This window comes from Giraffa tippelskirchi, chromosome 10 (assembly GCF_054371585.1).
Source record: "Giraffa tippelskirchi isolate mGirTip1 chromosome 10, T2T-mGirTip1v1.2.pri, whole genome shotgun sequence".
Lineage (NCBI taxonomy): Eukaryota > Metazoa > Chordata > Mammalia > Artiodactyla > Giraffidae > Giraffa > Giraffa tippelskirchi.
Genome location: NC_137284.1, coordinates 69,531,380 through 69,554,927, shown reverse-complemented (window position 1 = coordinate 69,554,927; position 23,548 = coordinate 69,531,380). Strand labels below are relative to the sequence as shown.

The 23,548-nt window shown below is 37.5% G+C and overlaps 1 protein-coding gene across 12 annotated transcripts in view; it reads left to right on the top strand.

Moving 5' to 3' along the window:
• DGKB (diacylglycerol kinase beta) overlaps nt 1-23,548 on the top strand; it is a 1,170,055-nt gene that overhangs the window by 1,056,015 nt on the left and 90,492 nt on the right. For 11 of the 12 annotated variants that reach the window (XM_081537628.1, XM_081537635.1, XM_081537632.1 and 8 more), the window contains one exon: nt 12,973-13,610. The exons of the other annotated variant lie outside the window; for it this stretch is intronic. In XM_081537628.1, the coding sequence (XP_081393754.1) occupies nt 12,973-13,080 (108 nt within the window). In that variant the 3' untranslated portion in view covers nt 13,081-13,610. Of the gene's footprint in view, nt 1-12,972; nt 13,611-23,548 lie in introns of those variants that run through there. 12 annotated transcript variants of the gene reach the window in all.

Below are 23,548 nucleotides of genomic sequence, written 5' to 3'. Positions count from 1 at the left end.
TGATTTTTTTCCTTCCAGAGCAGTCAGAGGTCTCTTTTTTGGATACAAACTATAGATTCATTAGGCCTGAACCTGATCTTTCTCCCTTGTGAAAGACTTTACCTAGTTCTTCTTTTCTTCTGATTTTGTGCATTAAAAGTTAGAAAATACAGCTAACACATTCTAAACTTTTCCTCAAAATGTAACATACAGTATTGCTAAAAGTTTTCAAGAATAAACCTTCTTATCCATGAACAGAGCACAGTATTTCATAAAAATATTCCCAAGATGGGTTACCAATTTCAACTAAAATTTTTAATTAAAAACTTAATAAAATAGACTGAATAAAATTTAATCATTTATTGTTTTTATTTCCTTGAATAGTCAGAACACAGTTGCACATGTCTTACTTGAGGAGACTTTTAAAAAAGAGAGGATTTTAACATATTACAGACATACCTAGGAGATATTGCAGGTTTAGTTCCATACTACTACAATAAAGCAAATAATACAATAAGTCACATGAATTTTTTTTTTTTGGTTTCCTAGTGCTTGTATGTTATGTGTACTGAGTACTGTGTACTGTGTACTTTAGTCTAGACTTGCTTGACATGGGGTTATCACAAGTTTTCAGTTTGTATAGAAAAAATACCTAATATCTGCAAAGCACAGTAAAATGAAGTGCAGTGAAAGGAGGTATGCCTGTACATTGCTTTATCCATGTGACAATTTGCTATGTGAAAAGACCACATAAAAGAGGATATATGAAATATTATTCATGAAAAGTATAATCACAAATTATGAATATTGTTAATATTTTCCAGTTGCAGTCAAGGAGAAATTTTTTATTGTTTTGTTTTTTTTTTAATTTTTGCTTTTTTCCCATATGATCGAATATTTGGAGAGACCCTTGAAAAAGAAAAATAGTTTCTAGGTTAAGTTGTCATATCATTTTTCTGCAAAGACATGAAAATTATAAAAAAAATTTTTTTAAATGTCATTGACCTTCCTGGCTACCAGCTTATAACAATGAAATAAAATGAAAACCAAATTTATACCTTATAAGAGATTTCAAACCCAGGTATGAATATTTCCTCTGCACTGTGAACAAATAGCCCATCACTTTCAGGAGAAAGTTTCTCTTTTCTCATTGCCATACCTATTTAAAATTCCTGTGAATTTAATCAGCAAGTAAACCTCTCAAACCCATTTTTTAGAGATTTTATTGTAAATCTCCACAGTGATTTCTTTGAGTTTGATGTTAGATCAAAGACTTTGACATTAAACTTGGAAATTACTATCATTCCAGAAAATAATGGCTGGAATCATAAAGAAGCTGGCACAGGGATTTAGAAAATTGTTATGTTTCATTGCTTTGCTTTTTGGCAGTTATGGACCTGAAAAATTTAGCATGCTCTTTATTCCCACTGTCATATGGCTCAGCTACACGCATGAATTCAAAATGGTTTCCATTATTGGAAAGAGACACTCTTATTCCAGAATCAAGCTAGGTAACTTTTAATGTTCCAGATAATTGCTAAATTAAGCTCTCTCTGCAGATATTTTATGGCATTTATTTTGCTCTGAAAACTCCATTCATTTTTAAGGTAGCTGAATAAATCCAGTGATAATAAATTCTTAAAGAGATAAATCAGGAAAAGAAAATTTTGGCTAAATGCAGAGGGAATATTTAAAAAGGAAAATCCTACCTTCTGAGCTACTTTCTAAGAAGCACAATATTATTAAGCCCACCCTGGTGCAAAGCAATAAAGAGATTAAACATTGACACCAAATTTGATCAGTTGATCTGTTACTAAAATTGGGAAAGCTAGTATATATTCTAATTCAGAATTTTCACAGAATAAATTCTGAATGGTGGCACTCAGTATAGCAAAGAGATGCCATATGAGACTATTTCCACTTTTATTCATCTTTTAGCTTGTTGTTGTTTAGTCTCTAAGTTGTGTCTGACTGTGACCCCGTGGACTGTAGCCTGCCAGGTTTCTCTGTCCATAGAATTTCCCAGGTAAGAATACTGGAGTAGGTTACAATTTCTTTCTGTAGGGGATCTTCCTGACCCAGCGATCGAATCCGTGTCTCTTGCATTGGTGACTGGATTCTTTGAGCCACCTGTCAAGCAGTCTTTTATATATTGACCCATTAAGTCATAATTTTAAATTAATGTTCATTATTTGACTGTAACTGCATCAAGGGTCAGCAAGTTTAATCTCTGGGCCAGATCTACACAGTCACCTGTTTTTGCACAGTCAAAGAGTTAAGAATATTTTTTTATATTTTTAAATGGTTGAAAAATCCAAAAAAATAATAATAGTTCATAATGTTAAAAGTATCTGAAACGCAGATTTTAGTTTTCATACATAAAGTTTGACTAGAACATAGTCACATCCATTTGTTTACATTTAGTCTGTGGCTCCTTTTGTGCTACAATAGCAGAGTTGAGTTGTTACAGAGACTTCATAGACCAAAAGCCTAAAGTGTTTACCATCTAGCCCTTTACAGATAATATTTGCCAACCCCTAAATTGCAAAAGCATCCTACAGTTACATAACTCTCAAATATGATTTCTAGATTTGGAATTAGTATTAACAATTTAGTAGTTTACATAACTTACATGCAAATCATTGTGAAAATGGAGGCGTGCCTAGCCTAGATACATGTAATTTGAATGTCTCACCTTCATTAGTAGAAAACAAGTAGGCCACATTGAAGACAGATTTGAAATGTTTGCACGATCATACTTCTTTCTAGTTTTTTCTCCTAACTCCCTGGTTATTTGTCCTCATATTCTTTCATAGTATATAATTTCCTGCTGCGGCTGCTGCTAAGTCGCTTCAGTCGTGTCCAACTCTTCGCGACCCCATGGACTGCAGCCCACCAGGCTCCTCCATCCATGGGATTCTCCAGGCAAGAGTACTGGAGTGAGGTGCCATTGCCTTCCCCGATATAATTTCCTGCTTCACTATTATATGTCCATGCTCCCCCATTATGCAATATAATGTCTGACATTCACATTTGATACACACATCTGTCCTTTAGTCATCTCTTTCCAATGGATAATGTTATTTACAGCATCATTACAACCAAATCTATCTCAAGACCCATTCTCCTTTCTGAACACCAGACCTACATATCCCAAAGACACTGAGCATCTCCTCTAGAATATCACATTCTATAGGAGTTCACCAACTTACTGGCTCTCACTCATGCCAAAAAATACATCTCTTTCTATAAAAAAGCATCACCACACACACAACAAGCAAAGCTAAAAGCATGAAAGTCATACTAGAGTCTTTCTCTTTTCGATTACTCCCTGCGTCCATCATACCCTGCAACCTGTGCCTCCTTGGTATCTCTCAGATCTGCCTCGATTCTGTTCCCATTGCCAATGCTGCAACTAAAATCCATTCTACTTCTTTTCTAGATTATTTTATTCACCTCCTATCTGATCTCCCTGTCTCTGGTATGACATGCAGCCCCGAAGCTGTGCTTCAGAGTGTCACTGCTAAGACTCAGTTTACTTATGTCCTGTCCTTCAGCCGTGATCTGAAGGACATTATTCTGTGCTCCCATTGCACTCTGAGAACATCTCCATAGCACAATGTGTGACACATCCTACTGCTACATATGTTCCCATCAGTTGACTCTATGCACCTCATCGATGTTTTCAACAGTATCTGTTCAACTTGGAATCCCCAGCACTATACTGAAAAAAGCTAGACCTAGTAGATGAACAATCAAGCTAATTAAAATTGAGTTAAATTAGGTTATTTGGTTCCATTGATATTAGCTTTCAGCAACATGTTTGGGGGATGAGTGTAAGAAGGTGCTGGTCATTCATTTATTCAGTCAGTCAACAGATTCCTACTGGTCTTACCCCTTTAGAAAGAGAAGCAAGTGACAAACAGACCAAGGCTTCTCAAAGGTGAATGTGTGTGTGAATTACATGGGAATCTTATTATAAAGTGGAATCTGATTCAGGCTTGGGGTGGGACTAGGAGACTGCCTTTCTCACAATGCTGTCAGTGTTCCTCCTGGTTTGTGGACCACATTTGGAGAACCAAAACACTAGAGAGAAAAACAGTTTCTTGCTGAAGGATTTTTATTGTTAAACACATGTACCAAAATTATATGTACGCATTGAAAAGAACAGAATGTATGGAATTTCAAGAAAAATGACTAGCTTCTGTCCCATAATTTGGGTCACCGGATCCATTCTTTGATTCTTTGGCTGTCTCTTCTGATTTTTATTGCATGTCTGTAAACAATCTGAGGCTTCCCCAGTGGCTCAAACAGTAAATCTGCCTACAGTGCAGCAGACCAGGGTTCAATCCCTCTGTCGGGAAGATGCCCTAGAGAAGGGCATGGCAACCCACTCCAGTATTCTTGCCTGAAGAATCGAATGGACAGAGGAGCCTGGCAGGCTGCAGTTCATGGGGTGACAAAGAGTTAGACACGACTGAGTGATGAACACTTTTTTCACTCAAACAATCTGCTTTGCTATAGTATGGGGGAGGGAGGTTGGTTTATTTTTTTACTTAATAGTTTTAGGTATATTCTGCTTAGTTTATGCCTTACAAAAGTGGTTTGTAACATTACTCCATTTAAATCTTACTAATAGTTAATATCTGCTGGGTGATTTTTATGTGCCAGGTAACGTTCTAAGCATTTTGTATGCATTGATTCATTTAGTCCTTACAAGCAACCAATGAAATAGGCACTATCTTAAAGTCTCTATGGTACAGATAAGGAAAACGAATAATTCATTTGACCAAAGTCTCCTTATAGGAAGTGGGGATGCTGTCAGTCTGATTTTTTAACCAGTATTTTGCTTCTGAAAAAAAGACTATTTAAATCCATATAAAACATAGAATGATTGAGATTATGAAAATGTCATCAACTATAGAACCAAGTACTGACACACAATTACATTTTCTTTCCTACAGAGCTTCTATCATCTCTTTTCCTTTCTTTGTAAAGCCATCATTATAATAATTCTCATTTCTTAAATACTGCACTGTATCAATTAATCTATTATCCCCATTCCCTTCTTTATATGGCAGAAGCCCTTCGCTGCAGATTTCTTCCTGAGTTTCTTGCAGATCAGGGGCTCAGTTGGATCCTCTTTTTGTTGCCATTGTTGTTTTTAATAAATCTCTCTTTTAGAGCACTTTGAGGTTCACAGTAAAACTAAGGGGAAGGTACAGAGATTTCACATATAGCTCTCACCCACACACACGCATGGCCTCCCCACTGACAGAATCACCCCCACAAATGGTACTTTTGATAGAATCGGTAAACCTCCATAGACACATTGTGTTCACTCAAAGTCCACAGTTTGCACTGGGTCCACTCAGTGTTGTTCATTCCATGGGCTTGAGCAAGTGTATAAGGTCTTTATAATAATAATATACCTATTATTATAACATCATAAGGAATGTCACTGTCATGAAAATTTTCTGTGCTTCATTTATTCATCCCACTCTCCCATAACCTCTCGCCCACTGATCTTTTCACTGTCTCCACAGTTTTGCCTTCTCCAGAGTGTCATATAATTAGAATCTTACTGGATATAGCCTTCTCAGATTGATTTGATTCACTTATTAATGTGCATTTAAGATTCCTCCATGTGCATTCATGGCTAGATAGCTTATTTCTTTTTAGCACTGAATAATATTCCTTTGGGCTTCCCAGGTGGTGCTAGTGATAAAGACCCTGCCTGCCAATGCAGGAATCATGAGACATGGATTCGATCCCTGCTTCATGAAAATCCACTGGAGGAGGGCATGGCAACCCACTCCAGTATTCTTGCCTGGAGAATCCCATGGACAGAGGACCCTGGTGGGCTACAGTTCATAGGGTCGCACAAAGTTGAACACAACTGAAGTAGCTTAGCATGCACACACACAGTATTCCTTCGTCTTGATTGATGTGCCACAATTTATTTATCCATTCACCTACTGAAGGACCTCTTGGTTGTTTCCAAGTTTTGGCAATGATAAAAAAAAGCTGCTGCAAACATTTGTGTACAGGTTTTTATGTAGACGTAAGTTTCCAACTTTTTTGTATAAATTCCATGAGTGCAAACACTGGGTCATATGATGAGTATATTTAGTTTTATAAGAAACCTCCAAACTGTCTTCCAAAGTACCATTTTGCTCCCCAGTACCTGTGTATGGGGGTTCTTGTTGCTCCACACCCTCACCAGAGCTTGGTGTTGTCCATTTGATCCTCTGTTTTTTGAATCTCTTTCTTAGCTCATACATCTGTTTCACTGGAGAACACCCTCAAATATGTTTTAAAGGGCATATAAAGGGTAAGCTCTCTAGATCTTTCGATGACTGAAAATATATTCACTGTACCCTTGCATTTAATCGATACATCAACCACATAGAGAAACCTAAGATAGAATTAACTTTTCCTCTGAGGTTTGAAGGTGTTTCTCTGCTTTCTTCTACCATTAATGTTTTTGAGAAGCCTGATGCCATGCTGATTTTCATGTTTCTGTAAGTGACCTGTTTTTCCTCTCGGAGGGCATTTGTTGTTGTTGTTGTTCGGTCACTAAGTCGTGTCCGACTCTTTGTGACCCCATGGACTGCAGTGTGCCAGGCTTCCCTGTCCTTCACTGTCTCCTAGAGTTTGTTCAAACTCATGTCCATTGAGTTGGTGATGACATCCAACCGTCTCATCCTCTGTTACCCTCTTCTTCTGCCTTCAATCATTCCTAGCATCAGAGTCTTTTCCAATGAATCAACCCTTCACATCAAGTGGCCAAAGTATTGGAGCTTCAGCTTCAGAGGACATTTAGAATCTTCTTTATGTCATTGTGCTTTGAAATTTCAAAATAATGTGTGATCTGAGCTGGGCAGGACAGGAATCAAAGTTTGCTGGAAGGTTCTCGAGAGTACTACTTGGCACAAGGATACAGAAGTGGGAATCAACAAGGAGTACTTGGAAGATTTGAGAATCAGCTTTCAAACCCAGCCCTTGCATTAACCAACTTGAGTGGGGCATTTCAGGTTACAGAACCTAAATTTTTGTCCTGTATTATAAAATAAGGATGTTGACACCTACCTCCTTACGGCTGTTGGGAGGGTATATTTAGATAATATATAAGTTAAGTTATGAAAAAAATATTCTTTTGGTATTAGATATGAGAATTCCTTGAAGATAGAATAGATCCATCTTCATTCTAATCTTATTAGGATGCTTTGATAAGCACTTGGTTTGGTGGATGTACAGAGACTGGGTGTTAAGCAGGGTGTTCCTATAACATGAGGAAGAAAAGTAATACTCTTCACAACAAAGAGTAGGTAGGAATATTCAAAGCTGAAAAACAAGGAGCTAGGAAAGAAACTACCAATGAGCTGGGCCAAATAATGCCTGGAGGATGAATCCAGAAAAACCTTCCTCTCTTCCTCAATTTTAGATGAACTAAAGTCAGCTAAATTTGGAAAAGTCAGCAGTGGTCACAGGACTGGAAGAGGTCAGTTTTCATTTCAATCCCAAAGAAGGGAAATGGCAAAGAATGTTCAAACTGCCACACAATGGCATTCATTTCACATGCAAGCTTGATAATGCTCAAAATCCTTCAAGCTAGACTTCAACAGTATTTGAACTGAGAAGTTCCAGATAAACAAGCTGGATTTAGAAAAGGCAAAAGAACCAGAGATCAAACTGCCAACATCCATTGAATCATAGAAAAAGCAAGGGAATTCCAGAAAAACATCTACTTCTGCTTCACTGAATACACTAAAGCCTTTGACTGTGTGGACCACAATAAACTTCTGTAAATTCTTAAAGAGAAGAGAATACCAGACTACCTTACCTGCCTCCTGAGAAATCTGTATGCAGGTCAAGAAGCAACCATTAAAGAGAGACATGAAACAGTGGACTGGTTCCAAATTGGGAAAGGAGTATGTCAAAGCTGTATATTGTCACCGTGCTTAATTAACTTCCATGCAGAGTACGTCATGTGAAAGGCTGGGCTGTATGAAGCATAAGCTAGTATCAAGATGGCCAGGAGAAATATCAATAACCTCAGATATGCAGATAACACCACCCTAATGGCAGAAAGTGAAGAGGAACTAAAGAGCCTCTTGATGAAGATAAAAGAGGAGAGTGAAAATGCTGGCTTGAAACTCAACATTGAAAAAACGAAGATCATGGCATCCGGTTCCATCACATTGTGGCAAATAGATGGGGAAACAATGGAAATAGTGACAGACTTTATTTTCTTGGTCTCCAACATCACTGCAGATGGTGACTGCAACCATGAAATTAAAAGACACTAGCTCCTTGGAAGAAAAGCTATGACTATCCTAGACAGGGTATTATAAAGTAGAGACATCACATTGCTGACAAAGGTCTGTATAGTCAAAGCTATGGTTTTCCCAGTAGTCGTGTATGGATGTGAAAGTTGAACCAAAAAGAAGGCCGAACACTGAAGAATTGATGCTTTTGAACTGTGGTGCTGGAGAAGACTCTTGACAATCCCTTGGACAGCAAAAAGATCAAACCAGTCAATCCTAAAGGAAATCAATCCTGAATATTCATTGGAAAGACAGATGCGGAAGCTGAAGCTCCAGTGTTTTGGTCACCTGATGGGAAGAGCCGACTCATTGGGAAAGACCCTGATGCTGGGAAAGATTGAGGGCAAAAGGAGAAGGGGATGACAGAGGACGAGATGGTTGGGTGGCATGACTGACTCAAGGGACATGAATTTTAGCAAACTCTGGGAGATAGTGAACTATAGAGAAGCCTGGTGTGCTGCAATCCATGGGGTCGCAAAGAGTCAGACATGACTAAGCAACTGAACAACAACAAAACAAAGTCTTTGGAGAGAACACAAATTAGACACTGTTCACCATGTACTGTAAGCTATAAAGCCCTCCTCTATCCCTTTTAGGACATAAGGTTTCAATTCTATGTACTTTGATAATAATACTTTTATGAGAGTTGACTTTTGTCAAGAGCAATTCAAATAGAAGGATGAGACAGGTAGCATCTGAATATCATGTGTAAAGCACTAGCATAATAGTCTGCACATGCTAAGAGTCAAATCTTGTCATTATTATTGTTATATTACAATTATAAGGTGGGACCACCTATAATACTATATAACCCTGACAGTTCTATACAGTCAAGAAAACTGTGCCTACTAATCCTTCATCTGGTTTCTATATGTGCATTTTTATTTCATGTTGAATACTTATAAAACTGAAATCAACTATTTTCATGTTTCTGTTTTTAAAGGTGCTCAATCTTAATTTGACATAGGAAGATGGAAGTAGAAAGAGTCATGAGATTTTCGTGCTGTTGCTTTCTAAAGGAATAGCTAAGTAGAAATGAAGAAATTATGCAAAACATCATTCCAATTCTGACAATACTTATCTTAGCAATGCTCTTCTACCTTCATCTAGAAAAGGGAATGGATACCCACTCTAGTATTCTTGCCTAGAGAACTCCATGAACAGAAACACCTGGTGGGCTACAGTCCATGGGGTCACAAATAGTCGGACACGACTGAGTGACTAATATTTCACACTTCTACCTTTATACAGCCATTCCAGCTCCTAGGAGCCCCATCACCATTGCTTAGGATTGCCTACAGTTCTCTCTCAATTATAAGCTCAGATTCCCTCCAAACAAAACAGTCAAGTTGCAAACTGTCTTGCTCATAATTGGTGCTCAATAAACATTAATGTATTCAGAAACAACTAAGAAGTAACTACCCAATTCTTAAAAAAATGGAAGCACTCAAAGAAATCCTAATGTTTGGTTTATGTTTTCAGATTGCGGAGATTTAATCTATTCTAATGTCTTTGAGGGATATGTTACTCCTTTCTCAGTATTGTTTTCCTCATGGATAACAGGTTCTAAAAAATAGTAATAAAAATATAAGGGTGTGGAGTTGGAACAGGCATCTGAGTCATTATTGCATGCCTATTGAGACACACTTAGCCAGGGTCCTCCAACACAAACCATCTGAACATAAGTAACACTTTAGTCCCTACAGCTTTCTGAAGCCTACACCTGGACTTTCTGCGACTATAAAACCAGCAGTTCACTTGGTACTGGACTAGTATTATTCTTATCCTCGATGGAGTAGAGTTTGTTTCTGCTCAAATATTTGAGGCAATGTATGCAAAGAGCCTGGATACATAATAGACATCTCATGAGTGCAACTTTCTTCCATGGAATCTCCCTGAGAGGAAAACAGCCAGTTGTTGCTCATTTTTATAAAGAATGGACAAAAAGACACAGATTTCAGTTTTTACAGAAATAATGTGAAGGAATTGTGTGTGACCATATAAGTGCTTAAACAACTAAGAGGATAGAGGATAGATGATTTTAAAAATAAGACTGGCCATTATTCAGCTTAGAAACTATAACCTAGAACTTCAAAGTAGTCAGTAGCATGGGTTAAGGGTCCTACTGTGTCAAGAGCACTTAGTGAGATATTGTGCTATTTTTCAAAGGAATAGTAACATGTGATTTCTTTTGAAAGAGATTGTTAATAAAAAGATAGCTATGATGAAACAAAATCTAAATAACCTAAAAATATTAATTCAGAAGGCAAACAAAACTTCATACACAAAAAGTTGTGGTATTTTGGTTCTACTTTGTCATGCTACTGCTAAGTCGTTTTAGTCATGTCCGACTCTGTGCGACCCCATAGACGGCAGCCCACCAGGCTCCCCCGTCCCTGGGATTCTCCAGGCAAGAACACTGGAGTAGGTTGCCATTTCCTTTTCCAGTGCATGAAAGGGAAAAGTGAAAGTGAAGTCGCTCAGTCGTGTCCGACTCTTAGCGACCCCATGGACTGTAGCCTATCAGGCTCCTCCGTCCATGGGATTTTCCAGGCAAGAGTACTGGAGTGGGGTGCCATTGCCTTCCATAAATTGATGCTAATCTTTTGTAAGTGACTAGCATGATATACTTCTTTTCCTACAACAACAGTAGTTTGGGAATAATGATATTGTTTTCCAAAAGACCCTAATAGTAACATACCCTCTAAAGGATTTAGTCCAATAACCGTGAATCAGAAATCTTTACTTTCTTACCATGGCTTCTTATATTCTGTTTGAATCTAAGATTATTATATAAGTAGCATGTGTTGATTGCATCATCACATATTCATTTTTAAAGGAAATTTTGTATGAAAAGATTCATTTTTATATTCAGCATTAAAAAATAGTACCTTTCTGCTTAGCCTCATACTTCAGCATCTACAACACTATTGAACATACTTGTTAAATTTCTGTTTCTTACTTGACTATAATTTATTGGGGGTAGAGATTGTGCTTTGTCTATTTGTTAAAGGCTCCTGGTACAGTGTGTGAAACATAGTAGGGGCTCAATACATTTTATGAAATGAATGAATGATGGTATATTAGATACTCTAGAGGAGTATAAAAATCAATTGTAAGAGGTAGAGTGTAATCTAAATGTGAATTATTAGGAGAGAAAATCTGGCTGAGATCTTTTTCAATCTACATAGATATGTGAATTCTGACATCTTAAGTATCTGGCTATTGATTCCTCAGTTAATAAGATAACAAAAGTAAAATCAAATGAAATCAGATATCCAGAGAGTTTGAGGCCAGTTTAGCCTGGTGGCCTTTTACAGGTGCAATTTATTTTTACAGTACAGAGAACACTGAATCTTCCCAGAATAACCTGATTCCAACAGAGTTAAATAAAGTTGCTCATTTATCCTGATTTTTGACATACTTCTGTCTTTCTAGACTGTCTAGAAAGATCTCTATTTCCCAAAAGCCTCAGTGTCAGTTTTAATGATCCAGTCCACGTGACATCCTTTTTTTTGTTTCATTGCTATTAGTGAATGACAAGTGAAGGATATTCATTTTAACTTTAAAATGTCAGCTATGCACTTTAAGAGATATATTTTTGCAGCTTGTAATGAGGTGGTGTTTCTTTTTGAAAGAAATACTCATCTCTGATGCAAGTGCTGTGCAGGTGACAACTGATATTTAATAAGCGATGGTTCTTATATTAGTCGCAGTTCTCTAAAGAAAATGTCTCAGATTGCTTTTGAAAAACTCTTAGCATCACTAGCCCAAAGGCATGATGTGACCTTTTTATTACATAATGAGAATCATTTATTATCTTACAATGTATCTTAAAGTCACAGACAAAATGCCACTTTGATAATTGCTTTCAATTAGCTTTGAGCATAGCATATATTCATAAAATGTCTTCTCTAATTTAGACTTGAATTAGAGAAAATTACAGACATAATCTACTTTAAGGTTGTCTCATTTAAGGTGATTCGTGGTTTTATTTCAAAGAAATCAAAAAGGAGAGCTTTAGAACAGTCTCTCAGAATGTTTTAAGCAGGCTTTTCAATATTTGATTCTATTCTATTACCAATTAATTAACAAATTAGAAAGCTAGTTCATCATTTCTGACCTTTTATGCACGTTAGCTTTTGACTTTCATTCTTAATGATTGTTTTGAAATTAAGGCTTGCAGTTCATGTTGAAAGAGAGAAACAATCTGATTAACAGGGTAAATAAGGCTTGCCTTGGTATCAAGTACTTCTTGATGTGGGGCTATAATTGAGATTCTGAGTACTATAATGGTGCATCCTTTCCTGTCTTAAATAAATAATACATAACTAATGGTCAGTAAATTAGACTAGATAATCATGTGGCATGAACGAGGAATTTGGGCGTTTAATACAAGCGAGGTTAGAAGTAGTATGATACTTAAAATGTAATTTCAAGTAAGTTTGGTTTCTTGTTAGCACCCTGAGCATTGGTGTATAGTTTAAATGCATACCTTACCTTCCTTAAAAATATTTTTGCAATAATAGAAACTCTGAAACTACATTTTACACTTGTGCTGTTTCAGTAACATAGGCAATGTGATTAACCTTAACAGAGATTCTCAGAAATTTGTATTGTACCCAGGGATTACTCCCTCCTCTTTCTCTCTTTTTTTCCCTAGATAAAAATTATACACAAGAACCAAGCCCCAATGCTGATGGGCCCTCCTCCCAAAACCGGGTTGTTCTGCTCCCTCGTCAAAAGAACCAGAAACCGAAGCAAGGAATAATCCTGTCTCATTCTGTTGTTGGCACTGTAATTAGCATAATTGGGCCATGGAACACTTATGCTGGAAATCTTTGAACAACTTCAAGTCTCCTGCTCATGTAAAATCATGGAATTGGTTTGACAGTTTTCGTGACTGAGTTAATGTAAAATTCAGCTGATAGGAAATTTATTGTCTCAGTTTTTATAGGCATCTTTGCATGAAGAAAGCGGAAGTTTACATGAAGTGATACTGCGTATTTTTGTTGCATGCATTCCCATAGATTTTTATGTCTCCTATCCATTCCTTCACCAATTTCCATGTACTAACCTGTAAGAAAAATCTGTACAATAACAACAAAAAAAGGAAATATCACAGAAAATGTGATTCCAGTTATTAATAAGCACTACTTAATAATGCTTCAGTGATCATAATTGCAGATTGCTATACTTTTCCCTTTTAGAATCAAACAGCATATCAATGATCTTTGACCTATGACTTGAGGAGCAACTTTTAATTGAAAGGTTTTATTAAATAGTTGTCTATTTGCTATATCTAAATAGTTTTTCTTTGACTTCTTGATGCTTCTGAGTGGAATTTATTAATAAAATATCAGGTGTAAAGTTTTCTTGTGCTGAGAAGTAGAAAGTGGTTTTATTTTGTTTAGTTTTGTTTTTAATTCCACACATAAGTGAAATCATGTTACTTGGCAGTAAACTGTGTTAATATGGCAAGCCTTATTCCCTTCTGCATGTGAATCTAGAAGAAAATTCTTAATCACAACAGTAACCAAATAGATGTTTGAAACTATGTGCCTAACTAACTGTATTTCCCACCAAAGATTCAGAAAAAGATGCTTGAGAGAAATGGGTTATGCATAATTTGTTAAGCATCATGAAGAAAATTTATGGTTCTAATGATTAATTTTGTGATGGCTAAAACTCTGGAAGAGAGGGAATTACCCATTAATTATAATTAAAAATCTCCTTTCACAGACAATAAGCCATGTAACACAATCAAAGCTCAATAGCTAATTTCTTGCTTTTTTGGTCATTTGTGAGTATAGGTGTCTATAATTTTGAATGGGTCAGCTAAGTACACTTGAGAAAGTAAATGATTGTATCATTTGCTTTTGAGTATAAATTGATCCCTGTAATAATATTGAGCTCTTTGAAGTCAATCATGCATGCAGTTAGCACCCTCCCTTTCAACTACTGCACTCCCCTCTCCATGACTTTTCAAATATTTATTTGGAAATAATGCCCTAGATTGTTATTAAAGTTTTTCATGGCATGGCTGAATTCTCTGATTGTTTGAAGAAATTATGTAATAGTATTTTTAAGTGTTTCATTTAAACCTATGATATAAAATTAAATGCTTGTTCTGAGCAGTTTTGGTATTGTTTATTCATATTGAGCTGCATCTCCTCATTGCATGTTTTATGTTTTTAAACATGCCATAAGGAAAACAAGTGCTTGAAATGCATGATTTATTAGTTTCTCTCTCCATTCTGCATTAAAGTACTAATGATTTTCAGTTCTGTTTTTCTATTGATTCATTCATCTTTGAATTACAGATAGCATTTAGTGATTCTGTTGAACATAATCCTGTACATGGACTTATGGATTTCAAGTGAAATTGCTATAATTTTTGTTCTTTGATTGGAAGACTCAACTGAATGTTGTTATATCAAATAACTACTCTCAAGCAATGTGCTATCCTGGAAGATTATGTCTAAAGCATTTTCTTTTAGTGTTTCAGGAACATTGGATGGTAACTGTAAATCAACAAAAGTTTAATTGCTTTGAAAATAAAAGCTTTTGAATAAATTAAGACATTATTTAGCATTCTCAGGAAAATTATCATTATAGTTGCAAATGTAGCACAGCAATCACTTGCCCTAATATAATAAAAGTTATTTGGCAGAGCAGTCATCTAGACCAAAAGAAATCCGAAAGCAGTAACAAATGCATTACTGACATAATGTTACATAACACACACATTGATTTTTGTGTATCTATGGTTACAGGTAATAAATATTTTCACACAGACTGACAACATTTGCTGTAATGGGCCGGCAGGCTTTGTGTCAGAAACGTACTCTGAAGGCACAAATTATTTTGTGTTCAGGACAGCATACAATTATTTCCTGGCTACCTTTCATAGTTTGAAGGCAGCGCCAGTTTGTGAATCAGTTTTAACAATCTGTGCAATGAAGAACTGTTGAATAGACAGTGAGATGAGAGAAATCAAGCAACCTGCTTAAGATCTCAATAGTTGAAATAATGGGATGTAGCGTTCCTTCAATGTAGCTATGTAATTATAATTAGTAATAATTGTAGTTACATCTTCAGTCAGTGGGATTCATTGCTACCAATAATAAATGTTCAAACAGGAATCAAACTTTCCTCTCCCCAACTCACTTTCTAAAGACACTGATGAGTTTGCCCTTGAAGAACACTACTCATGGGATTTGGAAAGTGATTTTTAAAAACCTAGTTTGATAGTTTTGAAATCAGAGAAGATATTCTCACCATTTTTTGACAGCTTCAAGTGAAGAATATATATTTTAAGAAACATTCCAAACTGAAAGCTCTACGGTATATAGAAATATTAAATACGGTTAGCTTTGTAAGGTGAAAACTTTTCTTATATGTGTGTGGGTGAACGTTCGCGTGGTTGAGTCAACCTCTTCTAAATAGAGTAGATATAATTGTATAAAGTTTTAAATGGATGAAACTCTTGAGTAAATATTATACTGGGATTTCTGGGTTCGGAGGAAAATGGAAAAAGAGATATGTACTTTGCTGAATATTGCCATACACTGAGTAGATAAACAGAAATTCCAGAATAAAGCTGGATATCTATGCTGCTAACAGGAAAGGAGGTGTCTGTGTAGAATGGAGAATTTTAAAGGACATAAATGTATTCCTCCACTTACGCATGTATACCATGTATATCTGATGCTGTTAAATTTATTGTGGAAGGAAAATATATCTGGTAGGAATTAAAGAAAATAGAATTTTAAAAGAGTTTTTATTTTTAAACAGGTTGTGTGATTATAGCCAGAATAAAGCAAAAGACTCAGACATTTAGTGTATTCTATTGCAGGGGGAAATTTAACTCCAATGAGAATTATTGAATGACATATATATGTTTTTCTTTCACATTTTGTTCTTTTTTCCTTATTTAGGAGGATGGGAAATAGTTGTGCTTTTCAAGGAAGAATCTGTTTTGAATCTCAGACTGTATTCTACTTGAATAAGACAAAACTTTCAAACAGTCCCATTCCTTTTTGTGTCAGAAGTTTGTTTCTCATTGGTTATAAAAAGGAAAATGTTCCTTTCTTGGCACGTATTAGCCCAAAGAGCTATTCAAATACAGTACATATATTCTAAATGAAAATATTAAGCCCTTGTAATATATATTGAGGATGTAAAATTTAAATAAATAAATAAACAAGCAAAACTTTGCAAAGGACCTTTTATTTGGGGAAATGCAGAAATTACCCCTTAAGTCTCTCAATGAAAGTGCATTCTATTTAAATAAAGTTTGAATAAATTCACATTTAAAGGATTCTCTACATCCTTATTGTATTTAAAAACATGGAATTCATTTCATTATACTATCTTATTTTCTCAGAAAGTGTTAATAAATACAGTATCCTGCTTTTTGAAATAAAAATGTTAACACTCAGTTGTGTCATTCCTTGCCACCATTTTGCACAACTTTTGTCCATAAATTAGTTCTTCAAGCAGCTGACAGTCTACCCCAGTGGATCTCCACTGGGGATACTGGGCAGGCCACCTATCTTTTGTCAGGGAGAAAGAGTTTGAGTATTGGGGGACTAAATATGGTGTCATTAAGAATTGAACCATTTCTGCTTTGCTTGGCCCCAGGATTCTGCTAAGAACAATGTTCCACCAATTTTAGAAATTCCAGGAAGCCCAGCAAACCCACTGATAAAATCAAGGGAACTGAAAGACTAGACCAGGGGTCCTATGAGGGCTTACATTGAATTTTCTGGATGAAACTGATTTCTGATTTTATTTTGGGTAACAGACTTCACCAGATATCTCATGGGCACTGAGTAGGAACACAATATTTTACAAAGAATGTGCAGAAATTAAAGAATTTTTGAATGATGTAAATCTCTAAGTGCCTTTCTATCTATTGGAAGAGTTAAGTAAATTACTGACTAAGGTAAGGGCCAAGTGGCTCAGTGGTAAAGAATCCACCTGCATTGCAGGAGACAACAGGAGACACAGGTTCAATCCCTAGGTCAGGAAGATCCCCTGGAGGAGGGCATGGCAACCCGTTCCAGTATTCTTGCCTGGAGAATCCCATGGACAGAGGAGCCTGACAGGCCATGCTTCATGGGGTCACAAAGAGGCACAACTGAAGCATCTGAGTGCACATGCATGAAAGGACCAAGTTAAGCAAAATGTGATACATGTTGAAATGAGAAAAGATGACTTGGTTGAAGGAATTCAAAAAATCCTCTAGAGAAGATAAATCTGCAAATGGCTTTTCAGGCTAACTTGTCTTTTACATGAAGAGACAAAGAGAAAGAAGGAGCTCTTGAATCAGAGAAGATGAGAGAGGGCATAGGATTAGAAATCAGGTCCTGGGGCTTCATTGCCTCAATTCATCAAAAGCTTAGGGAATTCATAAATTAGACATTTGAATAGTGGGTCTTTTAAAAAAGTATTAGAAGCAAGAGAAGGGAAAAAAAGGAGCATGGAAAAACTAATGAAGGGAAGTAATTTGGGAGGGAGAGAGAAAAAAGGCAAAATCCCAAATTAGGATTAAGTGACTATCAATTAATTTTATATCCTGGAATTAAGGAAAATCAAGGAAAAATAAAAATACAATTACCAAGTCTGACTTGGAAAGCCTCCAAGCAATATCTGGCCAGCCTACATTTTCATACAGTTTTAATTAAAAGTATCTTAATAATACAATTTTATAAACTCTAAAATTTACAGAAAGGTAAAGTAATAGAGAATACTAATTGTAGAATGTGTTAATGATAACAGTTTTGTAATATTTTTCTGCAAAGCAAATAGAAAGATAACTCAGTCTTTTCTCTAAAATGATTGAATAAGTTTTTAATTGATAATTTCAAATTTCATTTTGCCTTTCTAATGCCTGTTGGTAACATTCTATGGTCATTCCTCCAAAATAGCATTTTTGTGGTTAAATATTTTTGAATTTTTATTTTACATTGGCGTATAGTTGGCTAACACTGTTGTGTTACTTTCAGGTATAAAGTGATTCAATTCTTTTTCAAATTCCTTTTCCATTTAGGTTCTTAAAGAATGCTGAGCAGAGTTCCCTGTGCTATACAGTAGGTCCTTATTCTTTATCCATTTTCAATATAGCAGTGTGCACATGTCAATCCCGAACTCCCAATCTATGCCTTCCGCTGACCCTACCCCCCTGGGGAACCATAAGTATGTTCTTTAAGTCAGTGACTCTGTTTCTGTTTTGTAAATAAGTTCATTTGTATCATTTCTGTCTTGTTTTTACATTCCTCATATATCTGATATCAGCTAGTATTGCAGAGAATTCAGGCCCTTTAACCCCACTAGTCATGGTCTAGTTCATTCACCTCCTCACAGGACCCAGAGGTCAGTGTGCCAGGATGAAAATGGCCACTGAACTCGGAGTAGAGCTGCGTTTGTTGGGGTCTCTTTTACTTGAGGTCAAGATTAGTTATGGATGCTTACCTAGGCTGGGCTTCCCCAGTGGCTCAGTGATAAAGAATCTGCCTGCCAACACAGGAACCACTGGAGACTTGGGTTCAATCCCTGGGCTGGGACGATACCCTGGAAGAGATTGAAATGGAAACCCACTCCAATATTCTTGCCTGGAAAGTCCCGTGGGTAGAGGAGGCTAGCGGGCTATAGTCCATAGAGTCGCAAAGAGTCAGACACGACTGAGCGACTGAGCACGCATGCAAGCTCACCTCGGCTCCGTGGGGTGTTGCCTGATGTCCTGGTGGATGAGTTGGTCCCCAGAGTGAAACAGTGCTCTATGACTCAACCATATGACTGAGCAGGCTGCTGCTCCCTCCCTGTATCCATCAAGCTTTGGAGGGGGCCCATGCCAGTGAGATAAATGGAAGATCCAGCGTGGGAACTTCAAGATAACTCTGCCTTTGGGAACCGTAAGAAGGTTCTTGACACAGAGGTGTAAACGTTAATCCCAGCTGCTTTTTTTACAGAATATGTTTCAGGAGAAATTTAATCTCTCTAAACCTCAGTTTTCTTTCCTGTAAAATACAGATAAACACAACACCCATTTCAGGGTTATTGCGAGATTAAATTGAGGTAACTTTCAAAATTACTTTCTATTGGCAAGCATTCAAATTACTTTTTGCAGCTTTAATGGAAATGTAATAGTAGTAATTTTGGTGGTAGCAGCAGCAGGAAAATCCTCTTTGTCCCTACTTCAGTCCTTCCTATTCAATGCCAACTGTATTTTTCTGGAAATAGATGATTTTCCTTATTGGATCACTGTTTCTTGCATGATAAAAGTTCAAAATCCTCACACATAGAGGCTTTCATAAGCTGGACCTTGTCAACCTTTCCTGTATCCTCTACCCTCTTATCCCCATGTACAAACTTAGTTACAGCTATTTGCATTCACCAAATATACCATGTTCTTTCAGGACCATGCACTTGGTAAGATTTTATAATCACCGCCACATTCCCTTCCTCAAGGGTTTGTTTACCTCCTTCAGAAGCATTTCTGGAGCCACCCTGGTCTTAAATGCATTAGAATGAGTTATTCTGATGAGTTTTGTTTGTGCTCATTTAAAACTCTGACATCTATTCTAAAGTTCTTTCACTCTGTATTTTAAATAGTTACATAACTGATTTTCTCATTAAACGTATGAGTCATTTGAAAGCTAGCCTTGGGTCCTCATCATTAGCTATTCCCCTGGACTATCCTGTATTATATATCCAATAATTTTTGAATGAATAAATAACAGCCACAGAAGATGAGATGGTTGTAGGGCATCACCCACTTAATGGACATGGGTTTGAGTGTACTCCGGGAGTTGGTGATGGACAGGGAGGCCTGGCGTGCTGCGGTTCTTGGGGTCACAGAGAGTCGGACACGACTGAGCAACTGAACTGAACTGAAAATAAGTCCCAGTCACTATAAAATGTATTCCTTGTTTGAGAAGAAAATATTAAAAGGGAAGGAAAAGGTCTATAAAAAATCATAAAATTGATATTAATACCACAGAAGTATTTTATTATGCCTTATAAACGTCGGGTGAGTAAACTTATACTTTATCCTGATGTCCTTTTCATCCCATCACTTTCCCATAAGCAATAGTACAGTATTTCCAACTTAGTGATTTAGTGACCAACAGTGGTAAAGAATCTGGCTGCGATGCAGGAGACACAGGGGACTCAGGTTCAGTCCCTGGGTTGGGAAGATCCCCTGGAGGAGGAAATGGCAACAGACTCCAGTATTCTTGCCTGGAGAATCCCAGGACAGAGGAGCCTCAAGGGCTACAGTCCATGGGGTCGCAAAGAGTCTGACAGGACTGAGCACACACATGGCACACTTCAACTCACAAATGGATAACAGTCAGTCTGCACGGGATCTGCATGAAACCCGGAGAGACGATAAGCAGACTAATGGCCCCCTCATCTTTGGAACCTGTGAATACGTTTCAAGACAACAAGGAATTAAGGTCTCAGGAAGAATCAAGAATGCTACTCAGCTGACGTTAAAAGAGCATTCTGAATTATCCAGATGAGCCCAATGTAATCCAAGGGCCCTTTAAAGTAGAAGCAGTCAGAGGTCAGAAGAGGAGATCAGAGTTGGAGGGGCTTTGAGGGTGCATTGATATACTTTATCCTGGTTTTAGTTATTTGGAAGTTTGCAGTATGATTTTTCCCCTTCTTGGGACACCAAAGACCCTTGCTACTTTTGCCTGTAGGAGGAAGGAATGATAAAAGATGACTTTAAAGGGGAGGTTTAGAGTTACCTTCTCAAATTATTATGTCAGTCCCATAATTTTCTGCACGTTCCCTTGCAAGTTCAGCTTCAGCGGGAGCAATAGCCGAACAGAGTCAACTAATGAAGCCACCGATTCTTCCAGGTCAGAGCCCTACTTTTACTTTTGGATTGCTATCCCAGTTTGAAGCCTAGAAAAGAGTGTGCTTGGTAAATGCTAATTAATTTAAACTGGTTTATGTGGAAAGTATCAGGTAGTTTGAGGGGGAAATTAAGGTACCTTGCCAATATTTTACAATGTAAAAGACATATTGGATTCTTGTTCCTAAACAAGAATTTCCCGAGTCAAAGGAAGATTGCAGCCAGATGAAAACTTAAACTTAGCATATGTTTAACCTGACTCCTTTTCCTATTCCAGAACCTTCACTATGGTGAGTTGCACACGTTGCCATTGCCACCCACCCACCTGGGGGAAATTAATCAATTCGGTGGTCTTGGTACAGTTTAGTGACAAAAATTCCCTCCTTGAACTTCAGGCTTCCCTGATCATTTCTCCAACTAAGCCTCAACTTTCGGATTTCTTTGTTTCTGCGCTGTCCAGCTCCAGAAAGAATCCTGTTAAGGCAATTTAGCCAGATTCCCCAACCTACACATCTGATCATGAGACAGCTAATAAGGTTTCTCATCCCACCACTACCCATCAGGTGACACTTGATTACTGTGCCTGCCGTCGGCAAGAATGCCTCCTTGCCCCAGATGGTACTTCTGAGTAATTTTCCATCCAATTCTAAGTAATTTGCCCCTTAGCTATAAATCCCCACTTGCCCATGTCGTATTTACAGTTGAGTCCAGCCTCTCTCCTCTATCGTAAAATTCCACTGCAGTGGTTCTATTACCAAACCAAACTTGGGTCTGCACAGTAAAGCCAATCTTCTAACACTGGTTTGTGGTGAAGGAAAGTGCAGTTTTTACTGCAGGGCACCATGCATTGAGTCAAGGCAACTAGTGTGCAAAAGGCCGGAACTCCATGATGGCTTTCAGGGAGAGGTTTTTAATGACAGGATGAGGGAGAGTTGCCAGGTATGTCGTCAGCTTGTGGACAAAGTTCTGATTGGTTGCTACTGAGATAACTGGGAGACAACATCATCAACCTTCAGGTTCCAAGGGGTCTGGGGTCTTTGCGCTTTGGGGCAGCGTGCAGTTAACTTCTTTCCCCTGGTGGGGGTTTCAGCATCTGCAAAGAAGCTCAAAGGATATGGCTCAGAATATTATTCAGTTCCCTTGAGGAAGAACGAAAGGTCCTTGGCTTTGTGTAATAGCTAAATTATTATTTTGTCTTGCTTGACTGTTTTCCTTCATTTCTGCATTTTCTCACTTCTCTAATTAAATTTATTCTTTGCACCCTGGTGTAGCCCTAGAAGGCTAAGATTCTTCTACAAAGAGGCAGTTGGAAGACATGGGGCTCGGGAGTTGGAGAGTCAGGGTAGGGAGCCCCCTGGAGTCAGAAAGGCTCCATGGGGTCCTTCTGGGTTACCATTCCTGTACCTCTCTCCATAGCCCCTGCCCCAATAATGATGTTCTTACCCTGCTTTAACAAGTGTCAGGGAACAAGTGTCAATGTTTTCATTACCATTAATCTCTGGTATAATGAAAAATTCATATAATGATGGCATATTAACAGAGTATAAGGACTGTCTCAAAGTTCCAGTCCTATAAGATAATATTCCCTTTCAGAAATTTATCTTCCAAATAATTTGATTAAATGCAATCAAATAATTTGAAAAAATCAGAATGTAGGAATAACTGTTATTGCCCTTGGAAAGATTTAAGAAATGGATGGCTTGCAATTTTGTAATATAGGCAGTTGTCAAAGGGCCATACACCCCAGGTGAACTCAGGAGTTCACCTGCAGCTCTTGAAAGGTCCCTATGCTGACCTTTCTCTGCTGGGAACACTCACCTGCAAGGTATTAAACCTGCTGGGGCATGCCTAGGCTCTACTTGGAAGTGCAGCCCAGTGTTAGCCCCCAGCTCAACTTTCAACCAGTTGGAATGGAAGTCCACTGATAAATGTCCCAGCTTCTCTTTTCCTTTTAGTTCTGACAATTCAGAGGTGCAGTTTCCCAGAGGGTTCCCGGTGAAACTAAGTCCCAGGTGCCTATAGCAGTAGCCCCCTCACTGACATACACTTTTTTTACCTTGTCTTGGGTCTCTTGCTTTCCTCTGTTTCTCACTTTTGCTTCCTGGTTTTACCTTTGACATGAACTACCAACACCCAATCTCCCTCTTCTTTGGAGGGAGCCTTGTCTTGAGGGAACTTTTCTGAGCACAAAGGCAGCACTAACATCCTATCTAAGCCTGCTGCTTTTGTAAAGGGAACTAGTTATCAAAGCTTAAGGGAAAGGTGACAAATCAAATATCTAAAGAGGCCAAGAGGGTGTGAAAAGGTAAACTGAGTCATGTTAAACATGTTGAGTTAATTTGAGTGGTACATATACACAATAGAATAT